General features: G+C 44.5%; 1 protein-coding gene across 1 annotated transcript in view; it reads right to left on the bottom strand.

Moving 5' to 3' along the window:
* Positions 1 to 19346, bottom strand: part of DCAF4 (DDB1 and CUL4 associated factor 4) — a 30093-nt gene extending 10747 nt beyond the window's left edge. Inside the window, exons 1-9 of the mRNA XM_012656082.1 lie at positions 19306 to 19346; positions 11625 to 11724; positions 8919 to 9019; positions 8351 to 8508; positions 7516 to 7598; positions 5968 to 6070; positions 3523 to 3666; positions 2190 to 2239; positions 1059 to 1138 (exon numbers count right to left, since the gene is read on the bottom strand). Coding sequence (XP_012511536.1) covers positions 1059 to 1138; positions 2190 to 2239; positions 3523 to 3666; positions 5968 to 6070; positions 7516 to 7598; positions 8351 to 8508; positions 8919 to 9019; positions 11625 to 11716 — 811 coding nt within the window. The 5' untranslated portion in view covers positions 11717 to 11724; positions 19306 to 19346. The remainder of the gene's footprint in view (positions 1 to 1058; positions 1139 to 2189; positions 2240 to 3522; positions 3667 to 5967; positions 6071 to 7515; positions 7599 to 8350; positions 8509 to 8918; positions 9020 to 11624; positions 11725 to 19305) is intronic.
* Between the last annotated feature and the right edge of the window lie 8364 nt (positions 19347 to 27710).

Below are 27710 nucleotides of genomic sequence, written 5' to 3'. Positions count from 1 at the left end.
TAGTTGTGTTAACAGTACTAATAGCTATCAGGGAGGCAGCGTAGTGTCACCCTACCAGATCACACTATCAGCTATGTGATCTCAAGTAAAACATTTTAAAACTAAACTTTGTGCACTTAGGCACAAATCCTAAGGATATAGTTAGTTCAATGACTTATCACGAAGTAAATATAGCCATGCACTCACCACCCAGGTTAAGAATTAAAACAACCCAGTACCCCCAGAAGCCCCCCTCACATCCCTTTTCCAATTACTAGTCCCCTAACTCCTCCCCAAAGGGAACCACTATCCTGATTTCGAACACTAAAATTTGGTTTTGTAAAGTAAATTCTGAACCTGTCTTTGCTTCAGTTTCCTCATCTGTAAAATGGTGATAAGACACATTCCTGCCCCATATGCTTGCTGTGTGATGAAATGCCAGGCACTGGGCCAAGTGTGCGTGAGCTCATCTCATTCTCCATGGAAGCTAAAGGGGTGGTGCTGTCTTCTCTTCAAAGGGGTTCAGCAGTCTGTTCGAGTTGGTAAAGGGCAGAGCTGGGATCTGTGCCAGGTCTGCCTGCAGTGTGCATGCTTAGAGGCCTGATCCTTGTCTTATTGATCCTAATTCTCTAAAATACTGAAAACTTAGTATCTAGAGTGCTGCCAGGAAGGAGCAAACTCCCTTCAGCCAGAAATGCTGTAAGTATCTCCAGTAGTGCAGTAGGAGCTTAATAGACGTCTTCTGAATATCTGTACAGGCAATCCAAATCAGTGCTCTGATCTCTTGCATTTGTTGAATACAGTCTAACGCTAGTCTGGCTGTTGAAATGACCCAAAAGGGGTAAAAAAGGAGCAGACACTGTAAAACACACACGCTTCTAGTACTAATCCTGGGACAGGCTTAAGGAATCCTCCCACAGTGCTTCTGCAGTGTCTCTACCCTGTGAGCGCTGACTCCAGCTCAGCCAGCCTGCAGTTCCCACACCTCCTCTCTGAGCCACCCCCACGGAGCTCCCATGGGACAGAGGACAGAGACCTCCTAAAAGCACTGACCTCTGCAAAGGAAAAGGACCCTGTACCTGGGTGACTACTGACGAACAGTGATGCTGGGAGCAGGGTGGCACAGCCTGGAGTCTCTGCAAGTCCCATGAGGCACAGCCTAGAAAAAGCTGTTAAGGATAGTCAAGTAAAAGGCTTCCCTCTGGGAGGAAGAACGGACATTTACCCTTCAAAAAAGTGTACAACACACAAAGTAGGACAGAGAATAACACCCGATATCCAGATTTAACACGTGTTTACATTTTCCACACTTAGATTCAGATATTTTTTTTTTTTTTTGAGACAGAGTCTCACTGTGTTGCCCGGGCTAGAGTGCCGTGGCGTCAGCCTAGCTCACAGCAACCTCAAACTCCTGAGCTCAAGCGATCCTACTGCCTCAGCCTCCCGAGTAGCTGGGACTACAGGCATGCGTCACCATGCTTGGCTAATTTTTTCTATATAGTTTTTAGTTGTCCGATTAATTTCTTTCCATTTTTAGTAGAGACGGGGTCTCACTCTTGCTCAGGCTGGTCTCGAACTCCTGAGCTCAAACAATCCGCCAGCCTCGGCCTCCCAGAGTGCTGGGATTACAGGCGTGAGCCACCGCGCCCGGCCCCCTTCTGCTTTTCTTCATCTGCTAAAGCACAAACTCTCTGGCAGAATGCTGGGTCTGTCTACTGACCCCAGCACCTGATACCACATGCCACAGTGGGAGAGTGGGCAGGCTCAGGAGCAGAATGCCTGGGTTCCAATCTTATCTCCACCACTTACACGTCAAGTTCTAGAACAGTGTCTGGCACATAGTGACATCAACGTCATCCTGAGAAATGGCCATCACGGGACCTCAACTGCTTCTCTGTGCTCCACTGGAATGCTTGTTTTCTACTCACGGGCATTGTTTTTTTGTAGAGACAGGGTCTTGCTATGTTCCTAGGCTTGTCCCTAACTCCTCACCTCAGCTGATACTCCTGCTCTGGCCTCCCAGTGTCCTGGAATTACAGACATGAGCCCACTTCACCCAGCACCACTGCTTTTTTCTAAAGTGTGAGATATAAGTGCAGAATGGCCCAGCCCTCTGGCCATTAAGATGCCATCTCACAAAGCCCACAGATGCTTAGGTCCACATCAGGGCATGGCCTGCCCGCCAAACCTCTTCATCTGCCAAAGGATACAGAATGTGGGAATCCAAGTGATTCAGCGAAGCCCAGCACACAGAATTCACCTGGTGGGGAAGCACATAGCAAGATGAAAAGATTGCTTTGACTGCCAACCGATGGAGAGAAAGTAGTACAATGTTTTCCTGTAGAATAATTTGTGGGGATACAGACATGTGACTTCTTTCCTCAGGTCTTGCTCCTCTTCAAATGGGCTGGAACAAAAATTCTGAGGACAGGGATCTGCCTATTCTGCCAGGTAGGACTTGAACGGGACAGGGAGGAAGTAACCCCCAGGATTCAGTCCTTCAACACCAGCATGAGTCCAAGGAGATACTTGCTATATCTAGGTATACCCTGCAGGCAGAACTTAATTCTCTACAATGGCAAGGGACAAGCCTAACTCTGAAGGTGTACTGTATCTCACTTCACCCAGAAACCATTTTCAACCTGTATTCATCTTGTGGCTCGTGTCCCAAAGGAACAAAAAGTCACGGCTTCTCCCAGATGCAGCCATCACCCCACTGCAATTTAAAGGTTGCCCCCATGGATAGGGAGCTCCTAGATTTATCTAAACCTCAGGGTTGGCCAGACTGGCTGACGCGTTGTTCTGGTGCACAGGGAACGACCCCTCCATCCAGGCCATGGTCACCGTGGCCCATGTCCCAGGAACTCTATGCCTTGGTGTGGGCCCCTTCAGAGCAACTCTTGACCCTCCTGGAGGGGCAGTCCTTACAACCAGTTAAAGAAGCACTGCCTCAGCCGGGCGCGGTGGCTCACGCCTGTAATCCTAGCACTCTGGGAGGCCAAGGCGGGTGGATCGCTCAAGGTCAGGAGTTCGAGACCAGCCTGAGCAAGAGTGAGACCTCATCTCTACTAAAAAATAGAAAGAAATGATCTGGACAACTAAAAAAAAAAAAAATATATATATATAGAAAAAATTAGCCGGGCATGGTGGCACGTGCCTGTAGTCCCAGCTACTCGGGAGGCTGAGGCAGAAGGATCGCTTGAGCCCAGGAGTTTGAGGTTGCTGTGAGCTAGGCTGACACCACGGCATTCACTCTAGCCCGGGCAATAAAAGCGAGACTCTGTTTTGGAAAAAAAAATAAATAAAAAAAAAAGAAGCACTGCCTCCACCTACCTCAACTGTCTAAATTAACTTTCTTTTCCAAGAGAAGAAACTCTCGGGTCCCTTTTCTTCCCCTAGGGTTCTCAGGAACTAGAAATCCATTTGTCCCTTGGGAAAATGAGATAACCATGCCTTGTGTTCTTCCCAAAGTTCTCTACTCTGAACTTGGCCAACCACCCCAAAAGCAAATGTTCTGCAAGTCTAAGGGGACAGGCAACATACCTTCCGGTTGGTGAAGTAGAGGTTTTCGTGCATGTGAACCCTGAGTGAGGGGGTCTTTAGACCGCGCAGGTTGATGATGCCATACTTGGAGCCTCCAACTTTGACATCGTTCACTGTGAAGAGCCGGTCACTGTTGGTATCCGCCTAGAGGAGGGCAGTGGGCAGTCAGTGACCTCCCAAACTGAGGTGGGTGGGCTGCTTAGGACCACCTGCCCATCTCTCCTGGTCCCATGTCTGTGCACTTTCACTAGGTGACAGCTCCTCTTCATGAGGGAGCATGGAGACAACCTAACTCTCCCCTACTCAGCATAGCTATCTCTGGGCAAAAACAGGAGGAGTCTGGTCCAACAATTCAGAGCAGGGATGAGGATGGCAGTATGAAGGCAAGGCCAGGAAGTCTGAGATCTGCACAGATCTGAGACTCTACTCAGAACTGGGTTTGGGAGAGTCCCAGCATCCACCCAGAGGAATGTGTCATGTGCCATCACAAAAGCCATGCAGCAACATAGAAAATGCTAGTTCCTGTTACACAGGCACGATGATCATCGCCAAGGAAAAAAAACACTGCACTGAATAAAAAGCACAATAGGAAAAGACTACCTTAGGATGTGGGCTATTTTTAAGATTTTCTTTTCTCACTCTGGGAGGCCGAGGCGGGTGGATCGTTTGAGCTCAGGAGTTCGAGACCAGCCTGAGCAAGAGCGAGACCCTGTCTCTACTAAAAAATAGAAAGAAATTAGCTAGGCCGGACGCGGGGCGCGGTGGCTCACGCCTGTAATCCTAGCACTCTGGGAAGCTGAGGCGGGCAGATCATTTGAGCTCAGGAGTTCGAGACCAGCCTGAGCAAGAGCAAGACTCTGTCTCCACTAAAAATAGAAAGAAATTAGTTGGACAACTAAAAATATACAGAAAAAAAAAATTAGCCAGGCATGGTGGCGCATGCCTGTAGTCTCAGCTACTTAGGAGGCTGAGGCAGGAGGATCGCTTGAGCCTAGGAGTTTGAGGTTGCTGTGAGGTAGGCTGACACCATGGCACTCTAGCCTGGGCAACAGAGCGAGACTCTGTCTCAAAAAAAAAAAAAAAGATTTTCTTTTCTCATTTTAAAACATGATGTGATTAGTAATTATTTCGAAGCAAAAACTATATTTATGTGCTTTGTGTATATTAATAAATATATACACATGCACACAGGTTTGGATGCTGGTCAAACCACACCAACTTTGCAAATACACTCAGAAAGAACAGTTATATTCCTGGAACAATCATTACCAGTGACTATAATCAGATCTGAAAAACTGCTCTCCAGGTGGCAAACTGCCTTTCCCGGCTCTCTGGTCACACCAGCCAGCCAGAGTCACCTGTAACTTTGGGCAGCAGGTAGCACACACAGCTTTTATATAAGGTGAGACGAGCATGCGGATCAAGGGGCTCAGGCAGCGAGCGTACCATGAGACTCTACACACCACTGACCCTCCACCGGCCCTACCTGCTTTATCCCTGGGAAGGGATTCCTTAGGGGAACCCACCATAAGAAAATATTCTCCTGATTCAGGTCAGATTGTACCCCAAACACACATGGAGAGCAAAGCTGCAGGAGAAAATCTGGGCCCTGTCCCCAACATGCCTTCTGTGAAAAGGCCCTATTGCCAAGGTCCCTGGGGCAAGAGGATTCAGCATCAAGCTCAAGGGTCAGTGTGTAGTATCAGCCTCCGCTCCTGCCAGCAGGGCATTGGGCCAAGGCTCTCTTTGCTTTTGTGTCCTTCTCTCACTCTTCTTGGCTCTCCCTTGGCCTCCAAGAGAACAGGGCTCGCCAGGCAGGCTATGCTGTCATGCTTCTCTTGTTTGCAGTGGACCCTCTGTCTCTCTGCCAACATTTCCCTGGCCTCAGCTTCTAGCTCAGATCTAATCAAAAGCAGAGGACTTTCCACTCCCTGCAAATGATGTGTTGGAGGTGTGCTGATGTGCAGGCCCAGGGACACAGGCCTGCAGGCCCCTGCCACTGAGGTCAGGGCAGCAAGCAAGGGAGTCATAGCTGGTTGCTACTGAAGGCACACTGGAGCTTCAGGTTTAACACCAAATCCTGCCCCAGTTTAGGAAAGTTTAGAAGCCCCCTGGTCCACTGTGTACCTTTTCAATTGCATACACAACACAGCCAAGAAGTTATTTTGTGTTGGTTCTTAGGTGTGGCTGGGCCCAAGTTCTAGTGTCAAATGAGGAGCTGAAGTGGAGGTGGTGATGGTCACAGCACAGCTTGTCCTGCCAGCTCAGCACCTACCAATGGGTAATTGGTGGGCAAGTTAGGATGGTAAAGCAAAGATACTGTCACTTTCACAGCATTCAGCTCCTACACAGCGAGGCTTGACGACCACCAACACCAAGCCATGAAGCATCCAGGTAGTGGCAGCCACACCAGCATCCACAGATGTCCCCGCCCCCTCCACTCACCAGTATGAGGTTAAATCGGTCGCTTGCCAAAGCAGAGGGATCTGAGCTGTGAATCTGGACCTTCTTCCTTTGCATGCAGCTCACACGCAGCTCATGGGCTAAACTGCAGAGGGAAATGGGGGAAGGGAAGAGCATGGATGCCATAACCGACATCTGTGAAGATGATCCAGAGGTTTCTGCCCTTCCCCACCCCTTCTCCTAGTTGGCCCTTTCCACATTACTTCTCAGCAACGCAGCTCAGCAAAATTCCAGAAAATCTGAATTTCAGTTTCCCCACAGAATGCTAAGGAAATTGAAAACAAAGAACTGGGTGCGGCCAGGTACGGTGGCTCACACCTGTAACCCTAACACTCCGGAAGGCCAAGGCGGGAGGATCACTTGAGGTCAGGGGTTTGAGACCAGCATGAGCAAGAGCGAGACCCCGTCTCTACTATAAAACAGAAAAAATTAGCTGGGAAACTAAAAAAACACAGGAAAATTAGCTGGATGTGGTGGCGTGCGCCTGTAGTCCCAGGTCCTCGGGAGGTTGAGGCAGAAGGATTGCTTGAGCCCAGGAGTTTGAGGTTGCTGTGAGTTAGGCTGATGCCACAGCACTCTAGTCCAGGCAAGAGAGTGAGACTCTGTCTCAAATAAAGAACTGGGTAGCCCATTCACAGACTTAAAGAGAGCTGGAGAGGAGTCTGTTTCTACATCTAGCACAACTGCTGCTTTTGAGATGCACCCAGGTATGTGGCCACCCACCCTGCTGTTCTTTTCCTCTCCCACTGCACAGCTACTTTCCCACTAAGGATGAAGCCTATTTTAGGGTGAAAACCAGATCTCTCTAACTAGACCTCTAACTCTTTCCCTCTTAGCACCTGCCTGATACCTCCTGCATGGCTGGCCTTCCCTGAAGGGGGCACTGTCCCAAGGTGAGAAGGCTGTGCCCCCAGGAAGCACCTCAAATGCATGTGTATACAGCCAGTGAAGCAGATGGCAGGGTTAGAAGCTCACATGTTAAGAGTCAGACAGTTCCCACCCTTCTAGCTTGACCTTGACCAAATCACTCCACTCTGAGCCTCAGTCTCTTCTTCAGAAAATGGGGGGGGGGAGTATCAACCTATCTCATAGGGTTTTAGTTAGAATTGTGTACCAAGTATTTTGATAAAGTTTAGTACATATACATCCATATAATGCCCCATTTTTGGTGACAACTCATTAGATGGGTAAGAGAAGGAGCCAGAAATCTCATAGGAATGAAGATGTAGGACCTCTACTAAAAATGATTTATGAGTAACAGAGAGTAAACAATTTGAGTAATTTCTGCCTAAATCCCCATTCTCTCTCCCCATCCTCCTGCAAGACTCTCCTTCCCTTGCTCTAGAGAGAGAATGATTGTCTCAGGACTGGCTTAAGCAGCAGACAGAGGTGATGAACTGGAGTCCCTCAACTGTGAAGACTCTCACAAGGTAGCCACATGGTCTATCCTGATTGGATTCTTGGACCATGGAAATAAGAAACAGGAAAAGAACATTCATTAAAAAACATAACAACGAGGCATTGTCTTACCGGCAATAATTGGTGACATTGAGAAAACCCAGCTGGTTTTTTCGCAGCATAGAAGATGCATTAAATCCCAATCTGGCTATTTTCTAAGTTAAAAAAAAAAAAATCAATGACAATTTATTTGTTAAAGGATAACAGAGAATGTTTTTAGTTCCATAGGATGCAATGAAGAACGGGCAGAAATTATATGCATAAAAATCTGACAGTGTCTTTTGCAAGCCTCCACTCCTTGACAAGAGGGGGAAAAAAAAAGCCCAGCACAAGAAAGTACGTGTGAGTTGGAAAGTCTGTTCAGCTCCTCTGTCCTATCTTCCCCTCCATGCACACCTGGGGTGATGAAGCCACCAAGCTAGTGAACATGGCGAGGGGACTGGAAACTCAGGTCTGCACCAGACTCCCCATTCCACCTGTGGGCCAGGATTTTCTGTTCTACTGCCCCCACACCCAACAGAATATCCTGCATCTAAGCCTGTCTTCAGCACTGCCTGTGGCACTGCAAATCACACACATCAAAACCACGCATCCTGGTTTTCTACCTAAAATAGACAGTTACTGAAATAACATCTCGCTGCTCCCCAAGATTCTCCTGGGAAATGACAAAATGTTAGAACTACTGGTGATACTTAGCAAACAAGAAAAGTGGGGTGGGAGGAAGGGATTTCTTGCCTGTTCTTATTCTCGTCATCATTTTCTTGATAGGAAAATCTGGGGCCACACTCCTTAAGGTGGCCGAGCTAATTATCACAGGGTTGTCTAATTGGCACCTCTTTCAGCTGTGGATGGATGGGTGCTGGCAGGAGTGGAGGGGACAGGGTAAGCCTAGGGGTATGGAGCCTACCTTTTTCTGCTTGTCCTCTTCCTCAAGCAGCTGCAGTCTTTTTTTCTCCATTTCCTTCTGCCGGATGCTCTCCTTCGTGAGGGGGTTGCAGTTGTTATGTCCAGGAAGCAAGCGGAAGTAGCGTTTCTTTTCAGGGTCGAAGTAATACCCTGGTAGGTCTTCAGTCAAAAAAACTAAATTCACTAACTTAAAACACTGTGATTGACCACCTCATAAGGAGCCCAGTGGCCTGTCTACCACCCTTCACAGTTGCCTGTCCTCTGCAGGCCAAGGGTGGGCTGCCATTGTCAGGCACTATCCTGGACTGAATTCAGTCCTGGGGGAGACTATTTGCCTCAGGATCACTGTTCCTGATGCACTCAGCTCCTTCACTGAGTGTTTCAGTTTGCTTCTAGAATTCCTTCCAAGCCAGGAATGGGCTGGTGACATCCATTCAAGTGAAGAGATACACAGACACACATCTGAGCCCTGGCTGAGGAGGAGGGGCAGCCAGATGATAAGGCAAGATGAGGTTTCACCTTTTCCCAGGGGCAAGACCAGAGGAGCCCTACCAAGCAGACTGCCTTACCTGGCACAGAAGAACTCCCGGCTACGCCAGATGAGGTTGATGGGGACTCGTCATCACCGGGACCAGAATCCTGAGTGCTCTGCAGTGCTCCTGGGTCATACCTGTTGACACACAGTGGCGGTAACTTGCAGCTCAGGGATTGCGTTCCCAGTCATTCTCTGACTGGGAGGCTTATTCAGGCAGTTCTGCAGCCTTCCCTCCTGAACATCTGACCTGATTCCTTGGGGAGCACTAACCCCTATTACAAATACACCAAAATAAGGGCAAGGTTTTGGCTTCTTTTTCTTTTTTTTTTTTTAAAAGAAGATGCATGTCACAGTAATTTCCTCATCTCCTCACTTTAGCATTTTGTGAGGTCTTTTGGAATTTTTCAGATAAAAAGGAGAACAGAAATTTGCCAATAAGAATGTTACCAGCTGTGTTCACTTGTCAGCTTAACAGCAGTTTCAAAGCCAGGTGAATTTCATTCTTTATTGGATTCAGTAGTACAAAGAGTTTAAATTTTACTTGCCCATGCAACTTTACAGAGAAACTAGGGTTCAGGGGACAGAGATAATATGCTCAGTAATGCTGGGATAGAGCCATGGTTAACACACTCAATGTGTAAAGTCACAAGCAGCTTCTGTGGCAATTACAGGCTTAAGGATATGATGATAAAGCAAGACCTTATTTCAGAATCCCGATAAAATTCACTTTAAAATCAAGAACATCCCCCCACCCCACCACACACACCAAAAGGAACACAAACTGCAAAACTAGGTTGAAGGAATGAAAGAACGTTCTCTTTCCTCTATAAATACTAATGCTATGCACAGTTTTGGGGAAATTTATTTATTCCCCTTTTCATGGCCCAGAGTTTGATGAGGCAGCTCATCTGTGATCAGCAGGAAGAGGAAGGATTAAGCGTCATGACAAATGTGTGTTTCTAGTCCAAGGACTGCTGCTCCATTCTTTCCACACGGAGCCCAGAAGGTGGCTGTCCAGCAGGTTTCCACGCCACTCTGCCAAAGCCGAGCTGGGACTCTCTTCTTCCACAGATCACATTTTGCTCACAATGTGCTCCTGTGGGAAAGGCCTGGGGCCCAAAAAGTATCCATGGTTCTCCTTACAAAACATACAAACATTGGGCACTGTCCTGCTCTTTCTACAATATGGGTCAGGTTTGGGAATCTGCACCTAATGAAACCCACCATGTAATGAGGCCTATTCAGAGTCAGGCAGCCAGTTAAGGCCTTTACATACATCATTACCTCATGAAAGGTTTTATTAGTCCTGTTTTGTACAAGAATTTCAATGATTCAGAGTGATTAAGTAACTTGTCTAATTTCACACAGGAAAGCAGGGTGTCTGACCCAGACCTCCTGACTCTAAAGCCCTTGTTCTTTTCACAGCCTCTAAAGGCTTTTTGTTATTGTTTGGGTTAATCTGTTCCAGAGGAGCACGTTGATATTTGACATCTTCTGACCCTATAACTAGGACTCTGTCCATTTTATTTTATTTTACTTTTAGAGATGAGGTCTCATTCTGTTGCCCAGGCTTAACTACAGTGGCATTGTCACAGCTCAATGCAACCTCAAACTCTGGGATTCCAGTGATCCTCCTGCCTCAGCCTCCCAAGTAGCTGGCATTACAAGAGTGAGCCACTGCACTGGTGATACTGTATTATTGTTTATACATTTTTGTGTAGTATATTATTAATACATACACATTTATAACATAAATATATATAACCCTACAGTTATGTGCCACACAACGATGTTTCAGTCAATGATGGACCACATGTAGGACAGTGGTCCGTTAAAATTATAAAGGAACTAAAAAATTCTTACTGCCTGGTGACATTGTAGCACAATTACTGTATTTTTTGAATAAATTTAGTGTAGCCTAAGGGTCCAGTGTTTATAAATTCTATAGCAGCATATAGTAATGTCCTGGGCCTTCACATTCACTCATCACTCACTGACTCACCCGGAGCAACTTCCAGTCCTGTAAGCTCCATATATGTTAAGTGCCCTATACAGGTGTACCATTTTTTATCTTTTATACCATATTTTTACTGTACCTTTTCTATCTTTAGGTACATTTAGATAACACAAATACTCACCACTGTGTTCCAACTGCCCAGTATTCAGTACAATAACATACTGTACAGATTTGTAGTCTAGAAGCAGTAGACTGTGCCATATAGCCTAGGTGTGTTAGTGGGCTATACCATCTAGGTTTGTGAAAGTACATTCTATGTCTGCACAACAATGAAATCGTCTAACGCATTTCTCACACATATCCCCCTCACTAAGCGATGCATGACTGTATATCCTTTTCCCAAGACTTAGACTAAATTAATAAAATTAGCTTTCCATAAAGACTAGCTGAAATATAAAGCCCACAATGTGGAGAAATGGCTTTCCTGTTGTTTCAGACATCTAATTCTAGCCTCATGGCTAATGCTCTGACTAGAAGTGATGATCACTCTGGAAAGAAAGACGAGTGTGTCCGTATCTCTCCACTACTCCATGTGGTGGGCTGACCAGCAGCAGCAACATGTCCTGTAGACTGTTCTCAGGCCCCACTTCAGATTCACAGAATCAGAATCTGCATTCTGATGAGCCCCCAGTGATACACACATGAGTGTGTGAGTCGCAATATAATGGATAATGCCAGAACAACACTGGGCACAAACTGGCCCCCCAGCCCTGGCATACTTGCCTCTCGTTAGAATCACGTAGTCTGAACCAAGGGTTCTGCTGATAGATTCTTCTTCCATGTCTTCTCCTACTCGGCCAGCTGTTTTTACTCATTTCTGTTCCTAAAAGAGAAAATGAAAATTATATACATACGTGTGTGCTCATGTTTTTCTGTTTGCTTCTTGACAGTTGCTTCATGCTTAAAACTAGGTAAGAGGATGGCCCACCTCAGGTTATCATCAAATCGGCCACACCAAGTCTTACCTGTAAAGGGCTGCCTCCAGCATTCTCATGACATCCCTTCCCACTTCCTTCCCATTTCCCGTAGTAGATAGCATAGTTCTCCATCCCATAAAGAAGAGATATTACCAGGCATGAATACCCTAACTTCTCTCCCATCCACTGCAGAAATACCTGCCTTTACTAATTATTTCCCCTCTTGTCTTGGACAAACAGGTGTCCCTGTGCCTTTTCAAGGCAAACCCATCCCACCTGGCAGTTGAACTCATCCCTTCCCAGGGACTCTGTGGACATCTGGTCCCACATATGTTAATGTCTCCCTCTCCTTATCTCAGCTTATAAACATGCCCAGGTTTTCCATTTGTATGTGCTCCATCTCTACTCCAAAAGGAACGGAAATATTCTGAAAGAATGGTCTACACATACAAATTCAACATCTTCATTTCTCAACATTCCCCAATCCACTGTAGTCAGGCCTCCTTCATCCTCACCTTTCTCCTAAAATTTTCTTGCTGACATATTAATGCTCACCTACTTGCCCAAGTTAGTGGTCTCTTTTTGGCCCTTATTCCTGCAACATGTGGCATACACCACGAAGTTTCACTCTTCCTTTGGCTTCTGCAATATCTTTCTCTTGGTTTTCTTCTTACTTGTCAAATTAATTCTTTGCTCATTTCTCCTGGGTCACACACTCTGTAAGTGTATGTTTTCCACTGTCCTGCCTAGATTCTCTTCTTTTCATACTAAACACCATCTCACTCACCAACGTAGGTTCATCTTAAACCCTAGCATCCTTATTATCCCTACTGAGCACCAAGCTCCTAAACTGCTGTCTTCTATTTCCATAGTCCCAACAGACTTAACAGGCTCAAAAGTGAGTTCATGATCTCTCCCTAACTCCCAGTTTGCTCTTTGCCTATCTATATTTCCCTTCTCTGTAAATAATATCATTATCCCCAGCAAGTCCAAAGGTAACATCATTTTATTCATTGTTCTCAACAACGGCTCCTGAACACGTGTGTGGGTTTCCCCATGAATCAGTTATCTTATACCCCAGCCAAAGAATAAAGTTGTATTTATTATTAGTTGTTATAAGCTGAAAGGTACTGTGCACAGGAAGCAAAGCATGTATGGACAGTGCCAAGAGGACTGGCAAGAAAAATAAGCCATACTGACATGAAGTTTATTATTATTACCAACTCTATAAAAACGTCAAAGTTTTACAGCACACATTCTGCACGTGAAGTGCTTCTAGTTTGTTTTCATTATGTAATAATGCATGAATACAGTGAGGAACACAAGTATCGGTAGTCAAAGACTTCAGATCACCAGGAGGCAGGACCATGCCCCGCCTACACCATTATCCTCAACAGGGGCTGCCCAATCAGAAGGACACAGCAGATGGTTAAGATCACTGGTGAGTGCTGATTTTAGGGAGAACATTTCTATACCACTAACTCATACAGGCACAGGTTCATGCACTACAGTAGAGTTAGGGTGGCTGACAACATCAAGTGATGTTATAAGCGAGATAAAGCAAAAATCATTTTAAAAAGCCACACTAACAGAAGCCTTCCAAATACAGAAAGGGCTTAAAGACTAGGATGAAGATAGTATCTTTTCAGTACTTTTAAGAAGCCTGTTTCAGGAATGGGAAGTATGTCTTCCACAAATGCAAATGCAGTTCACTCTCAATGGCTGCTTTACAGTTCATGCTTGCACTTACCATTCTGCATTACACTCTCTTTATACTCCCAACTCCCAATGTAATACACAGTATTAAGAGAACAGAGGAGGGGAAAAAAGTCTCATGATTATCTCAATTGATGCAGAAAAAGCACTGGACAAAATCCAACACCCTTGCATGATAGAAACACTCAACAAACTAGAAATAGAAGGTAATTTCCTCAACCTGATAAGGCATCTAATAAAAACCCCCACAGTTAATATCACACTTAATGGTGAAAAGGCTGAAAGCTTTCCCCCCTAAAATCAGGAATAAGACAAGATGTCTGTTCTCACCATTTCTATTCAACATTGTACTGGAAGGTCTAGCCAGGCAATTAGGCAAGACAAAGAAACAAAAGGCATCAAAATAGGAAACAAGTAAAATTATCTCTGCAGATAACATGATCTTATATATAGAAAATCTGAAAGAATCCACACACAAAGAACTGCCAGAGCTAATAAATGAGTTCAGCAAGGTTGCAGGATACAAGATCAATATATTAAATATCAGCTGTATTTCTATATACTAGCAATAACAATCTGAAAATTACAGAAAAGTTACAAACTATAAAACTCTCATAAGAAAACAAAGGTGTAAGCCGGGCGCAGTGGCTCACGCCTGCAATCCTAGCACTCTGGGAGGCCGAGGCGGGAGGATCGTTTGAGCTCAGGAGTTCGAGACCAGCCTGAGCAAGAGCGAGACCCCGTCTCTACTAAAAATAGAAAGAAATTAATCGGACAACTAAATATAGAAAAAATTAGCCGGGCATGGTGGCGCGTGCCTGTAGTCCCAGCTACTCGTGAGGCTGAGGCAGGAGGATTGCTTGAGCCCAGGAGTTTGAGGTTGCTGTGAGCTAGGCTGACGCCACAGCATTCACTCTAGCACGGGCAAAAGAGTGAGATTCTGTCTCAAAAAAAACCAAAAAAAACCCAAGGTGTAAATCATAATGATCTTGGATTAGGCAATGTATTCTCAAATATAACACCTCAAGCACAAGAAAATATATATAAATTGGGTGTCACCAAAATTAAAAACTTTCATGCATCAAAGGACACTATCAAGAAAGCAAAAAAACAACCTACAGAATGGGAGAAAATATTTGGAAATCCTGTATCTAATAAGGATCTAGGATCCAGAATAAAGAACTCTTACAACTCAAAGAGACAAAAAATTTTTTAAAAGAGCAAAAATTTTGAATAGACATTTGCCAAAGATACACAAGTGGCCAATTAACACATGAAAAGATGCTCAACATCATTAGTCACTAAGGAGGTGCAAATCAAAACAACAATGAGATGCCACTCCATACTAGGGTGGCTATGATTAAAAAAAAAAAGGCAGATAATAACTGTTGGTGAGATGTGGAAAAATCAGAACCCTCATACACTGCTGGTAGGAATTGTAAAATGCTGCAGCCACTTTGGAAAACAGCCTGGCAGTTCCTCAAAAGGTTAAACATACAGTTACTATGTGACCTAGCAATTCTACTCCTAGGTATACACTCAGCAGCAATGAAAACATATAGTCATACAAAAATTTGGACACCAATGTTCACAGCAGCATTATTCATAATAGCCAAAAAATGGAAACCACCCAAATTTCCGTCAACTGATGAATGGATAAACAAAATGTGGCACATCCATACAATAGATTATTAAACCATTAAAAAGGAATGAAGTATTGATATGTGTTACGTGTGGATGAACCTTAAAAACATGTTAACTGAAAGAAGCCAGACACAAAAGGCCACATACTGTGTGATTTCATGTATATGAAAATCTCCAGAATAGGAAAATCCAAAGAGAGCAGATTTGTAGTTTCCAGAGGTGAGGTGGGGGATGTTGGGGGGAGTAGAGAATGGGGGGTGGCTGTTAACTAGTACAGGCATTTTTTTTTTTGTAAAGCTTTCTAGCTTTCTCGCTCCCTGGCCATCTTGGTGGCTACTCTTGGTTGGGGGCATCCTGTACCTAAGGCAGGAAGATGGTGGGCACAAAGACAAAAAAGTGGCAGAAGTAGATCAACTTGAGGCTCCAACTTGTTATGAAAAATGGAAAGTATGTGCTGGGGTAGAAGCAGACTCTGAAGATGATCAGACAAGGCAAACTGAAACTGGTCATCCTCACCAACAACTGCCCAGCTTTGAGGAAATCTGAAATAGAGTACTATGCCATGTTGGCCAAAACTGGGCGTCCATCACTACAGTGGCAATAATATTGAACTGGGTAAAGCATGAGGAAAATACTACAGAGTACGCACACTGGCTATAACTGATCAACTGATTCTGATATCCATTCATTAGAAGCATGCCAGAACAGACCGGTGGAAAATAAACCATGCAAATTTTTTCTTTAATAAAACTGGCCAGAGCTTATTAAAAAAATGAAAAAAAAAAAAAAAAAGCTTTCTAGAAAGTCTTTCTGTTATGAATAATTGTTTTTTCCAGTTATCCCAAATGACTTCATAAAGGATCTAATTAAACTGTTTTATATTTTCAGGAATAATGGTGACTGTGTACCCTTTTATTAACTAGGTGGTAGCTTAGTAAAATTTTTAGACTTTTAAATGATGTATGTTCCATGTGTGCTTCTTTCCTTTCTTTTCAAGGTTGAAGAGCCTTGTATTGCAGCATTCTGTGCCATCCCCCTATTTGCTTGTTTTTTCTTCTGCAACATTCCACCAAATCATTAGCTTTCCAAAAACTGTGGTACTACATATGATATCTTAATATGACAGCAACTTTGTTTTAAAACCAGAATCAAGTCCAGGCGCAGTGGATCACTCCTGTAATCCTAGCACTCTGGGAGGCTGAGGCGGGCGGAAAAAAAAAACAAACTCATGTTCAGCTTGATTCTGGTTTTATTATTTTTTTCGAGACAGAGTCTGGCTCTGCTGCCCAGGCTAGAGTGCCGTGGCGTCAGCCTAGCTCACAGCAACCTCAAACTCCTGGGCTCAAGCGATCCTCTGCCTCAGCCTCCCGAGTAGCTGGGACTACAGGCATGCGCCACCACGCCCGGTTAATTTTTTCTATATATTTTTAGTTGTCCAACTAATTTCTTTCTATTTTTAGTAGAGATGGGGTCTTGGTCTTGCTCAGGCTGGTCTCGAACTCCTGAGCTCAAACGATCTGCCTGTCTTGGCCTCACAGAGTGCTAGGATTACAGGCGTGAGCCACTGTGCCCGGCCTGAACATGAGTTTTATTTAAGCCTAAATGTATGCTTTATGTATATCTGTAAAACACTGTCATCTTGGTGTCACATTTTTTTTTTATTCTGTTTGATTATGTTCTTGCTGAAAGGTAAACTTACAGATCAAGTGACGAAATTTTATGTTTCAATGAAAGTTTCAATAAAACAAAACAAACTGGTCTTTTTACTTAAGGCTTCATGGAATAGAACTGAAGTTGGAATTGTTAGATCTTTTGGGTTTTATATCTACTTACTATAGCATTACTAAATAGGTGCAGTGCATTAATATAAAATGCTTTGGAGTGTTATAGCTCTTTTAGAATTTGTCTAGCAGGTTTTCTGGTTGTCACTGGAAGACCCTCCCCCACCCCCAAATAATTGAAAAAAAAAAAAAAAAGAAAGTAAAATGCTTTGGGACCCATGACCTTAAGGAAAAAAAAAAAAGGAGGAGAAGCTGGGCTCAGTGGCACCTCTGGTTCCAGACTTGGGAGGCTAAGGCGGGAGGATTGCTTGAGTCCCAAGTGTTGGAGGTTGCAGTTCGCTATGATGAAGCTTGTTAACAGCCACTGACTGCACTGCAGCCTGGGCAACATATTGGAGACCCTGTCTCAAATACATACACATATGAAACATACACGGTAAAATGACATATCACTAGGCAGGGTGCTGAAATGACTGGGTGTGTACTATTTTTTAAAACCTTCATTTTGGGTCAGCACAAATTTCCTTTACTTTTTCCCCCATTTCAAAAGCAATTCACTTTGAGGTTTAACACAGTAAGCCAGTATATGTATAGTGTACGTACATGTAGTATACATATACAGAATACATCGAGACCAACCTCTGTAGACTTTATTCACTGTGAAGTTGGCTTTGTTAAGAAATTTTCCGAACCAGAGCAGCAAAAATTTTGCAGAACTTTCTAATATGCTTCATCTGGTTTGAGAGCCCTTCCCCGCCTCCAAGACTCCATTTCCAGGCCTGGCCTCAATATCCCCACTGCGTAGGCCCTGCAAAGGCCATGCCCGCCCCTGTGAGCAGCCAAGGTAGGTGGCTGAACACAGCGGGTGGGCGGCACAAGGCCAAAATTCACAGCAGGAGAGAAGCTCCAGAATTCCCTGGTGGATCCCTCCTGGTTGGGGGCCCTTGCCTAGCCTGGGGGGAGCCCCACAATCGGGGGTCTGAGATGCTAGGGCCAAGGGGGGATGAAAATGTCCTGGAATTAGCGGTGATGGTTGCAATGTTATCAATATAATAAAAAAACCACTGGATTATACTTTTTAAAGGGTGAATTTTATGGTATGTTGATAATATCTCAAAACCAAGAAAGACCTATTTACTACAGCATATTACAATATTTAAAGTGAGAAACAGCCTAAATATCCAACAGGGAAATCTGGTAAGATCCTGAGGATCACTGGATTGCAACGGGGAGAACGTTAATGGCAGGGGCTTGTAAAGCTGCTACAAAAAGCGGACACACGGATGAGGGCTGGAGGGAAGCAGAAAAATGCAGACGGTTCGGTCAGGACTGCTTAGTGTAAAAAAAATAAATAAAGTTTTCTGTTAAAACTTACGTAAGAAATACTTCAGGCGGCGGGCTTTGTACTAACGCCCACCCTGAATTGGTGTTTTAAACTCTTATTTTACAAATTAGGAAACTGAGGCTTGAACGGCTAAGTACCATACCCAGACAAACAGCGGTGGGACAGCGATTCCACCTCAGTGGGTCGGACCCTGGGATGGTTACCCACAGGACAGGACCTCAAGTATATTTTCCACTGTTACTTAAAACTAGAGCTTGAGGTTTTTATTTCCACCAGGAAGTTGTCCCATCAGTTTTCTCCCCTCCCTGCTGTGCAGTTCCATGCACAAGGCAGTATCTGCAGACCACCGAGGGGAGGGGTGTGTCGTGGTTACCGAAGTCACTGGGCAGGCCACGAGATGTGGCAAAGCGGGCTGTCTCGCTGACACACACCTCAGCGTGGAGGTGAACGCACACGGAGAAGGCCCGGTCCAAACCGGCTCCACCATTCACGAGTTCGCGCGTTACCTGGGGCAAGTGCCACCCAAACCACGCCCCTTCCTGCGTCGGGCAAAGATACCAGGCCAGTGAAGCAGTCAGCATAGTAAGTGCTACGCGCTCAAGACGCGTTAGCTGTTGCGTCGACCTGTCCGAAACGGCCGACCACAACCTGGGGAAATCGCCCCCAAGGGCCCGCAGGCCGGCCCGTGACGGTATGGGTGGGGCCTTCTACCTCAAGGCTTGGAAGAACGCTCTTTCCAGTCAGACCCTGCGCAGCGACAGGTCTCGGGGTACATTCAACTGGGGTGCCGGCCCCCTGAGTTTAAGAGTGCAGCTCCAACTGCACAGAACCAGCCAGGCCCCACCACGCCAGGCCGGGACGGCGTTCCACGTGCTCGCTCCTCCCCGCCCCTTTCCCCGGCCTTGCCCCCTTAACGCCCGGTCCCACCCCGAGCTCTGAAGCGGGGACGGCAGCAGCCCTCGGACCGACGCCAGCGGGCACGCCAGCCAGCACGGGCCTACCTGTTCAGAGGGTCCTTTCCGGCTCCCCCTCAGGCTCAGCGCTGCAGGAGTAGGAATGACCCAGAAAGACCACAGTGTAGCGTCAGCCAGTTGGGTGTGCCCGTTTTTGTGTGGTCGCAACCGATAGGGCTATGGATGCCCCCCCTTCCTTCTTATTGGATGCGGCTTTTGTCTGTCGACGCCAATAGGGGCGAGCTTACGGGGAGGGCGGGGTGTGTGGTTTCGGCTCCGCCCAGGCCGGGCGTGTGTGGGTCCGCGCGCTTGGGGGCGGGGCCGGGCACGGCGTCGGGGGCGGAGTAGCTTGCAGGCAGGCTCGTCCGAAGTGGTGAGTTCTTCCTTGGTCTGCAGGCGTCCGAAGCAGCCCTGTTGCCACTGCTGTGAAAAGGCCAAGGAGGCTGTAAGATGAGGGAGAGAAAAAGTAATAAGTGGTGGAGTCTTCACCTCAGATCTTCGTGGATCCAAGCCATAGAATAGCCTGCCCTGAACTGGCAATCAGGAGTCTAGTTCTGTTTCTTGCTAGCTGTGTGGCCTAGGGCGAGTCTCTTCCCCTCTCTGTGCCTTGATTTCTCCTGTGGAAACAAGGAAATCGATCTAACATTGTGAAGTCCTCTCCAGGTCAAAACTTGTTCATTACAACCAGTATTTCTTGAATGATCTGTGTGCGGTGCCTGTTCAGCTGACACCCTTGAGCTCTTCCAAAAGGAAAACGGAAGCCTGTGCTGGTCTCTTGGCCAGAAGTGACAGTTTGATGAGAGCTGGGTCCACATAGGCTGGGCTTAGCGGGGACCACCACGCATTAACGCTCTGCTAACCCCGGCCCCTGTGAGTGGCTGGACCCATTAGAAGCCAGGTTGTGGGGTTTATCGGTTGTACCTCTGTGTCAGGCATTTTAGTCAATAACAAGCAAGGTAGGATTTGGGCTTTCAAGGAGTTTACAAACAAGTAAGTGCAGGGTGTGGAATGGGGCTAGGTGATAATACGGTAAATGAATATAGTTACAATAAAGGACAGCTTCATAAGCTTGAGCGGCTTTGAAGAGAAGGCAGAAATTCTTTTTTTCCCCCCAAGAACTCTGAGGACAATCAAATCAGAGAGAAATTGCAAGCTGAACAAACATGGCTGGAAACCTGTTCAAGGAGTTTTGGCTGGAGGGCAGGGGAGTCTTAGAAGCAAAACTGGCAAGGTGGGTTGGGGCTTGATAGCGCAGGGCCTCAAATGCCAAGGAAAGAGCAGGTAGTAGGAAGCTCCAAGGATTTCAAAGTTAGAGAGTGATGGGGCTAGAGCTGTGTTTCAGGGAACATCATCTGGGCAGCACTGTGGAGGGGCCTGGGGAGGAAAGACTGCAGAAGTCAGCTGGGAGACTCCTTAGGAGCTTATTGCAGTAACAGTCCTTGTGAAAGGTGGTCAGGACCGAACCAGGGGGTGGCAGCGGGGGGTGGAAGGGAGAGGTAGATGGGAGACACATTTCAGAGGGAGATCTGCAAGATTTGAGCTTTAGCAGGGGGTGGTGTGGGGGGGGAGTCAAGTTGCTGGATTCCATGCCGAAGAGCTGGGTTCACTGGAGGAATTCGGCAAGAGGAGGTGGTTTGGGCTCGCCAAGTGAATGAATGAATGGCAAACAGCCAGCTCTACTGAATATTCACTGAGGGGACATGGGGTGGGCACCGGATATGCCTTGGGGATCTGTAACACACACTGAGAAAAAGATTAAAGAACATTTGCAAATCAATGCACAAAAGAAGGTTGGCATTAGGCCAGTTATGTGGTATCTCAACCGCAGTTTCTTCACAGGTAAAACATACCTCCAAGTTTGTCTTGAGGAGTAAATGCCATGACGATAAAACACCTCACCCGGCTCCCATTGATTAAGCACCCTCTATTAGGAATATGGCTTAGTATCTAGATGTGTGTTAGGTCCGGAGCCAAGAGGGAGACACACAAAGCCTGAGGTGCAGTAAAACGCTGTTTATTTTGAGCATCTGGGTGCAGATGAGCAGAGGCCAAAAGAGCGTCCACCACGAAGGAGGGAAAATCCTTGGGTTTTATAGAGGTTTTTCCCTGGGGAGTGAGGAATACCTGCAGAGATAGGGGAGGGAGGCACCTTCGTCCTTATCAGTGGGGATAGGAATACCTGTGTTGCTGCAGCAGTCTGTGGTCCTGCAGCTGTCTGTGGTTGAAGTTAGATTTACAACCTCGGACTCTCCAGACTCCCGTGGCTTTTGTTTCAGTCTTTATAATCACTAAATATCACGTCCTTTACATACTTTTCGGGTTCCCACTCTGAGTAAACCTAACAATGTGTATTACCATCAAAAGTAAAAATAATTACTTTTTTCATTTCACCTCCAGAATTTGAAGACAAGGCAAATAAAAATTTTTCTTTGAAATGGGATCTAGAATGAATCAACATTAAATTGGACTATATTTAAAAAAAAACAGTATTTTTCTAGTCCTTGCATTGTGCCAAATATTTTCTAAGCCCTTTCCATAGATTCATTCTTTCAATTTCAACAACCCTGTGAGGTAGGTACTGTTAATATCACCACTTTACTGATGAGTGACAGGTTAAGTAACTTGTGTGAGGTCACACAACAGGTCAAAGTGGCAGAGCCAGGACTCAAATCCAAGCAGTCTGGTTGCAGAGTTTGTGCTGTCAAGGCAAAAAAATTGATGGAAGTTGAAAGAAATATGCCAGTTTGCTATAAAATATTTGCAACTCGTATCACAGCAAAGGGCTAATTTTTCTTATAAAATGTTCTTGCAAATAAACTCAACAGAAAAATGAGCAATGGCTATAAATAAACAATATATAAAAAGGAAATAAACATGAAATGATGATCACCCTCACTCAATATGAGGAAAACGTAGCTTAAAACTCTTCTGACATATCTATTTTCATAATCAGATAGGCACAATCAGTGTTTGTGCCTATCTAGTAAGTTGTTAATACTCAATGAAGTTCTCATACAATCTCTAAGAGAGATAATTTGACAATATAATCAATATTTGTCAAAAATTTAAAATGAGGAGTCCACTTGCTTAAGGCCTCTTGGGCATGGCTCTGGGGGAAAAAAAAAAAAGAACAATTTTAAATGCACATAACTTTGAAGTAGCAATTACAGTGCTAGGAATTTATCCTAAAATATATTGCCTATATACAAAGTGATTAGCAACCGTAGGATAAACATGGAGCATTGTTGATAATAGTGAAAGTTTGGAAACAATCTTAATGTCCTTTAGTTAAAAAAGGAGAGGGTACATTCATTCAGTGGAATATTATGCAAGTGTTTAAGAAAAAAAAGAATGAGGAGGTTCTTTATATGCCGAAAAAAAAATTACCCCAAAGATGGATTCTTGGTGAAAAAAGCAAGGTGAAGAACACTGTATAAAGTATTGTAATGTACATATAGGATGAAAAGTGCGCGTGCGCCGGTGCGTGTGTATGTGTGTATGTGTGTGTGTGTATCTTCTGGGAATGATACATAGAAAATTGATAATGTCTGTTATTTCTAGGGAGGGGAACAGGGATGAGAGGGAGATTTTTACTATAAGCCTTGTGCCATTTGAATTTTGACTATGAATGTATTACCTATTGAAATATAAAATTTAAATGTTACTTTAAACAAATCAACATATTATGTACAGCAACCAACTGCAGGGGTTGTCCATTTTTTTTTTTTTTTGAGACAGAGTCTCGCTTTGTTGCCCTGGCTAGAGTGAGTGCCATGGCGTCAGCCTAGCTCACAGCAACCTCAAACTCCTGGGCTCAAGCAATCCTTCTGCCTCAGCCTCCCGAGTAGCTGGGACTACAGGCATGCGCCATTATGCCCGGCTAATTTTTTCTATATATATATATTTTTAGTTGTCCAGATCATTTCTTTCTATTTTTTAGTAGAGACGGGGTCTTGCTCTTGCTCAGGCTGGTCTCGAACTCCTAATCTTGAGCGATCCAACCGCCTCGGCCTCCCAGAGTGCTAGGATTACAGGCGTGAGCCACTGCGCCCGGCCGGGGTTGTCCATTTTAAGAGGTGACTTGTACATGGTTTGCCAAAGGAGCTAGGATGCCTGTCAACTCCCATCATGGAGACATTAATCCAAAATATGATTGATTCAAGAGAAACAATTAAATGAGCATGCCCACTGTATGGTAACAGTGCTCCCAGAGCCCAGAAAAAGGATCCTTTTCATCAGAATTTTTAAGTGTTTATTCACTGGTGTCCAAGGGATGCGAATGTGTTGGTCCCTGGAAGTCTGGATCCAGAATAATTCTCTAGTCCCTTACCTAACCTGAACGAAATATCCCACAAAACTCTCTACACCTCCTTATATGATTATATGTTGACCAGACGGCTGATGACTGATTCCACTACCATGATTCTGTAAAAGCTGGAGCCCTGGGTAAGGGGCAGGAATATTCTAGACAACAGGGAGTTACATATCCCAATAATTAAAATATCATATTGGTATTCTATATACCTGGGTAGACTGAAGCAGTTCCCAAGGATTTGGTCCAAATAACTGATAAAATGTTGGAACCCACAGACTCAAGGATAAGACTTAAGCCTCTAAAATATTAGTCTTAGCTGGTCAGTGTGGCTTGGCCAATTTAAAAATTAATAATGCATGCTTGATGCAGAAAACTTAAGAAACAGAAAACACAAAGCAAAAAAATAATTACCTGTGATAAATTCATCCCTCCAAAGAAACCACTGTTAATATTTGGATGTCTTTTTTTGTAAGCATGTGTTTATTGTAGTTGCTTATATGCTTCATTAATTCATTCAACAAATATTTATTGAGCCCTTGGAGTGCCAGGCCTGTTCTAGGTACTGGGGATGTAGTTGTATTTTTCTTTTTAATTAAGAAAATTCTTGGGCCGGGAACGATGGCTCACACCTGTAATCCTAGCACTCTGGGAGGCCGAGGTGGGAGGATACCTTGAAGTCAGGAGTTCGAGACCAGCCTGAGCAAGAGCGAGACCTCGTCTCTACTAAAAATAGAAAAAATTAGCCGGGTATGGTGGCACATGCTTGTAGTCCCAGCTCCTTGGAAGGCTGAAGCAGGAGAATTGCTTAAGCCCAGGAGTTTGAGGTTGCTGGGAGCTAGGCTGATGAACTCTAGCCTGGGCAACAGAGTGAGACTCTGTCTTAAAAAAAAAAGATAAAAGTCTTGCTGGTGCAGTGGCTCACACCTGTAATCCCAACAAATCAGCAGGCTGAGATGGGAGGATTGCTTGAGGTCAGGAGTTAGAGGCTGCAGTGAGCTATGATTGCACCCTGTCTCTAAAATTTAAAAATAAAAAATTCCTGTTGAAACAATCACAGACTAATAGAAAACTTCCAACAACAGAATTTTTTCTTTCCCTAAGAGTAAGTACTGACTTGATGCCCCATTAATCTGGAATACTTTTAGTTTATATTTTCTGCAAACACAGACCTTCTCCTATGTATCCAAAGTATAACCATCAAAATTGAGAAATTACCATTGATCCACCACTACCATCTAATCCTCACCTATGTTCAGTATAATTCAATTTAATTTAATCTCCATTTAATGGAGATTGGTATTTAGAAGCCAAGATCTGAGTGCTAAGTGTGCTCTTTGCTGGTCAGGTATCCCTGTTCCAAGGCCCTCTCAGTGGTTACAGCTGGAAACACACCCACACACAACACACACACATTTATGTCTGTATTTATTTGTACATTTATCTTGAAAACCATGAGTTCACACCAATACCTCCAATTCCAATCTATCATGATAGGGCTGATTCTGGTTTTCTCCCTTTTCTTATTTGTATCTCTTTCCTCCAACAATAAAGTTCCATTATCTTTAATTTATGTACCTGTTTGATCAGTCCCCTTGTATGTAGCCATCTACTGTCTTTGCCTCTACCCCATCACCAATACAGAAGCCCTGCTCACCCCACTCAGGCCCTGAGAACTTGTGCTGGGCCGTACCTTCTACCCTCCATCCATGAGGATGCCTTCCTCACTCCTCTTGTGCCCCAGCACTTCATGTGGGGATACAGTTTTGAACAAGACAAACAAATTCCTTGCTTTCAAGGAGCTTACATTCTAATGGTAGGAGTGGGAGGAGAGGGAAACAAACACCAGGTAATGATAAATGCTATGAAAAACAGGATGATGTGGTAAGTGACTGGGTGCTACTTTGGGTTAGGTAACTGTTGTCTTTCTGTGCCTCCCCTCCCCCATCTATTCTTCACTCTTCTTTGGCCTGCTCTGTGAATGTCTGCAAAATAGATTGCCTTGGTCCCTCTGCTGCCAGCCTTCTTGTTGTGTTCAACCAACAGTAGTAGTAGTAGACAGGTGGGTGGGAGGAGAGAAATGAGGATTTTGCTTGCTCCCTCCCTGCTTTGGGATGTGTTTTCTGGCAGTGGCCCCTCCTCTTGGCCCCAGAAATTTCATTTTCTCCCCTTGTTCCTTCGATCCTCTTGTTAATAATAGCTTCCCACTCTTGCTAGCCTCTGGGTGCACCAATGGTTTTGTTTCTCTCTACCCTGCCTACATTTCTGTGAATAGTTCTTTTGAGCCATCTGAGTTGGATTCTATTTCAGGAAAGGGCTCTTTGAGGAAATTACTTTTTTTGTTGTTTAAACAATTTATTATGAATAATAATCAATTTATTATTATTATTTGTTTAAATAATTTTTGGGGTGGTACAATATGTATCCTTATACAATGTGATTTTCAAAAGTGAAGTCTGATTAGTTTCAAAAGGAAAACATTAGCCAGGCTTGTCTTTCTGGATCTGAGTACAGAATGGCTTACTTTCTTGTCCTGTCCTGACCTGATGCTAAGTGTCTTAAGTTGTGCATTAAAGTCAATTCACTATTGCAAAGATGTGGAAACAACCCAAGTGCCCATGAATACATGAATGAATTAATAAAATGTGGTATATGTATACCATGGAGTTCTACTCAGCCACAAAAAACAATGGTGATATAGCACCTCTTGTATTATCCTGGATAAGGCTGGAACCCATTCTACTAAGTGAAGTATCACAAGAATGGAAAAACAAGCACCACATGTACTCACCATCAAATTGGTATTAACTGATCAATACTTATGTGTACATATAGTAATAACATTCATCAGGTGTCAGGCAGGTGGGAGGGGGGCCGGAGAGGAAGGGTATATACATACCTAATGGGTATGATGTGTACCGTCTGGGGGATGGACATGCTTGAAGCTCTGACTCAGGTGGGGCAAAGGTAATATACATTACCTAAACATTTGTATCCCCGTAATATGCTGAAATAAAAAAATTTAAAAAATAATAAAAAATAAAAATAGTCATGGATTAAAGTGAGTAGTGTACACATTGTTGTGACTCTACCTCCCCAGGCATCTAGATTTTCCAAGTAATGTCATTTTTGGCTTTTTTTTTAGGGTATAGAACTGCATTTCCTTTGTCAGGATTCATCCTTAGATGTGCATTTCTCCACTCCCTGCCATAGGGAGGGGGTCTTGGTCATTAGGAATCAATGGAGCCCTTTCTTGAACACACAGACAAGCCATTGCAGGGGTTGGTGCCAAAAATTTTGCTTTTATTTGGAGGCTTCTTCAAATAATTTTTAAAATGTCTTTCCCTCTCTGTTAAACATTTGCAAACTTAGGTCTTCTTCCAAGGATGGTCTAGCCTAGAGAATGAGGCAGGGCTCACAGGAGGAAGCATATCTTGCTATAGCTTCCATGAGCATCGTTCATTTCCACAGTAAGATAAAAACATTAAAAGGATGTGCATTGCTTCCTCTGACTGAATTTATTGGTGTCAACAGCTTTATAAACATAAAAAGCTACAGATTGAGAGAAAGGAAAAACAATCCCTCAGAACAAGAGCAGGAAAAAAATTTCGTGAAAGTGTTACTGATTATTTAGCACTTGTCCCCAAGGCCACATCAGAAGAATAGAGTACAAGTGGTTTGAGGAGAAGGAAAGAGAAGTTCATTAATTTGCCAGCATATGAGGAGGATGGGAGACTCTTGTCTTAAAGTACCATTGTCCTATCTATAAGCAGAAATACAAATTCTATTGCTCCCTTTAAAACTCCCTTTTAAAGGGAGTTTTCAGCTTCAGGCCATTGCTGTTGAACTCTAGCATCTCTGCTGAAGACAATCTCCTGACCTCTGCCTGGACAATTCCATCGAGCCATCTCCTTTGGTACAAAGAAGAAAGGACACTCCTTTGCCCCTTTGATTACTGTCCTTTGATTACCGGCTGGAATGTAGGGTTTAATTCCAAAAAAAGAGTGTGGGGGGTGGTTTTAAAGAGACAACTTGTAAAACATTTTACCCTTTTTCGGGCTGTTCCCTCTGTTACAAAAGCATATAGCCCATCAGTGTTGACTCATCAGAGAGATGGGGGCCGTGGAGTGGGGAGGCACAA

This window comes from Propithecus coquereli, unplaced genomic scaffold (assembly GCF_000956105.1).
Source record: "Propithecus coquereli isolate 6110/MARCELLA unplaced genomic scaffold, Pcoq_1.0 Scaffold5, whole genome shotgun sequence".
NCBI lineage: Eukaryota > Metazoa > Chordata > Mammalia > Primates > Indriidae > Propithecus > Propithecus coquereli.
Note: the sequence above shows the minus strand (reverse complement) of the source record. Positions and strands in the feature narration are given on the sequence as shown.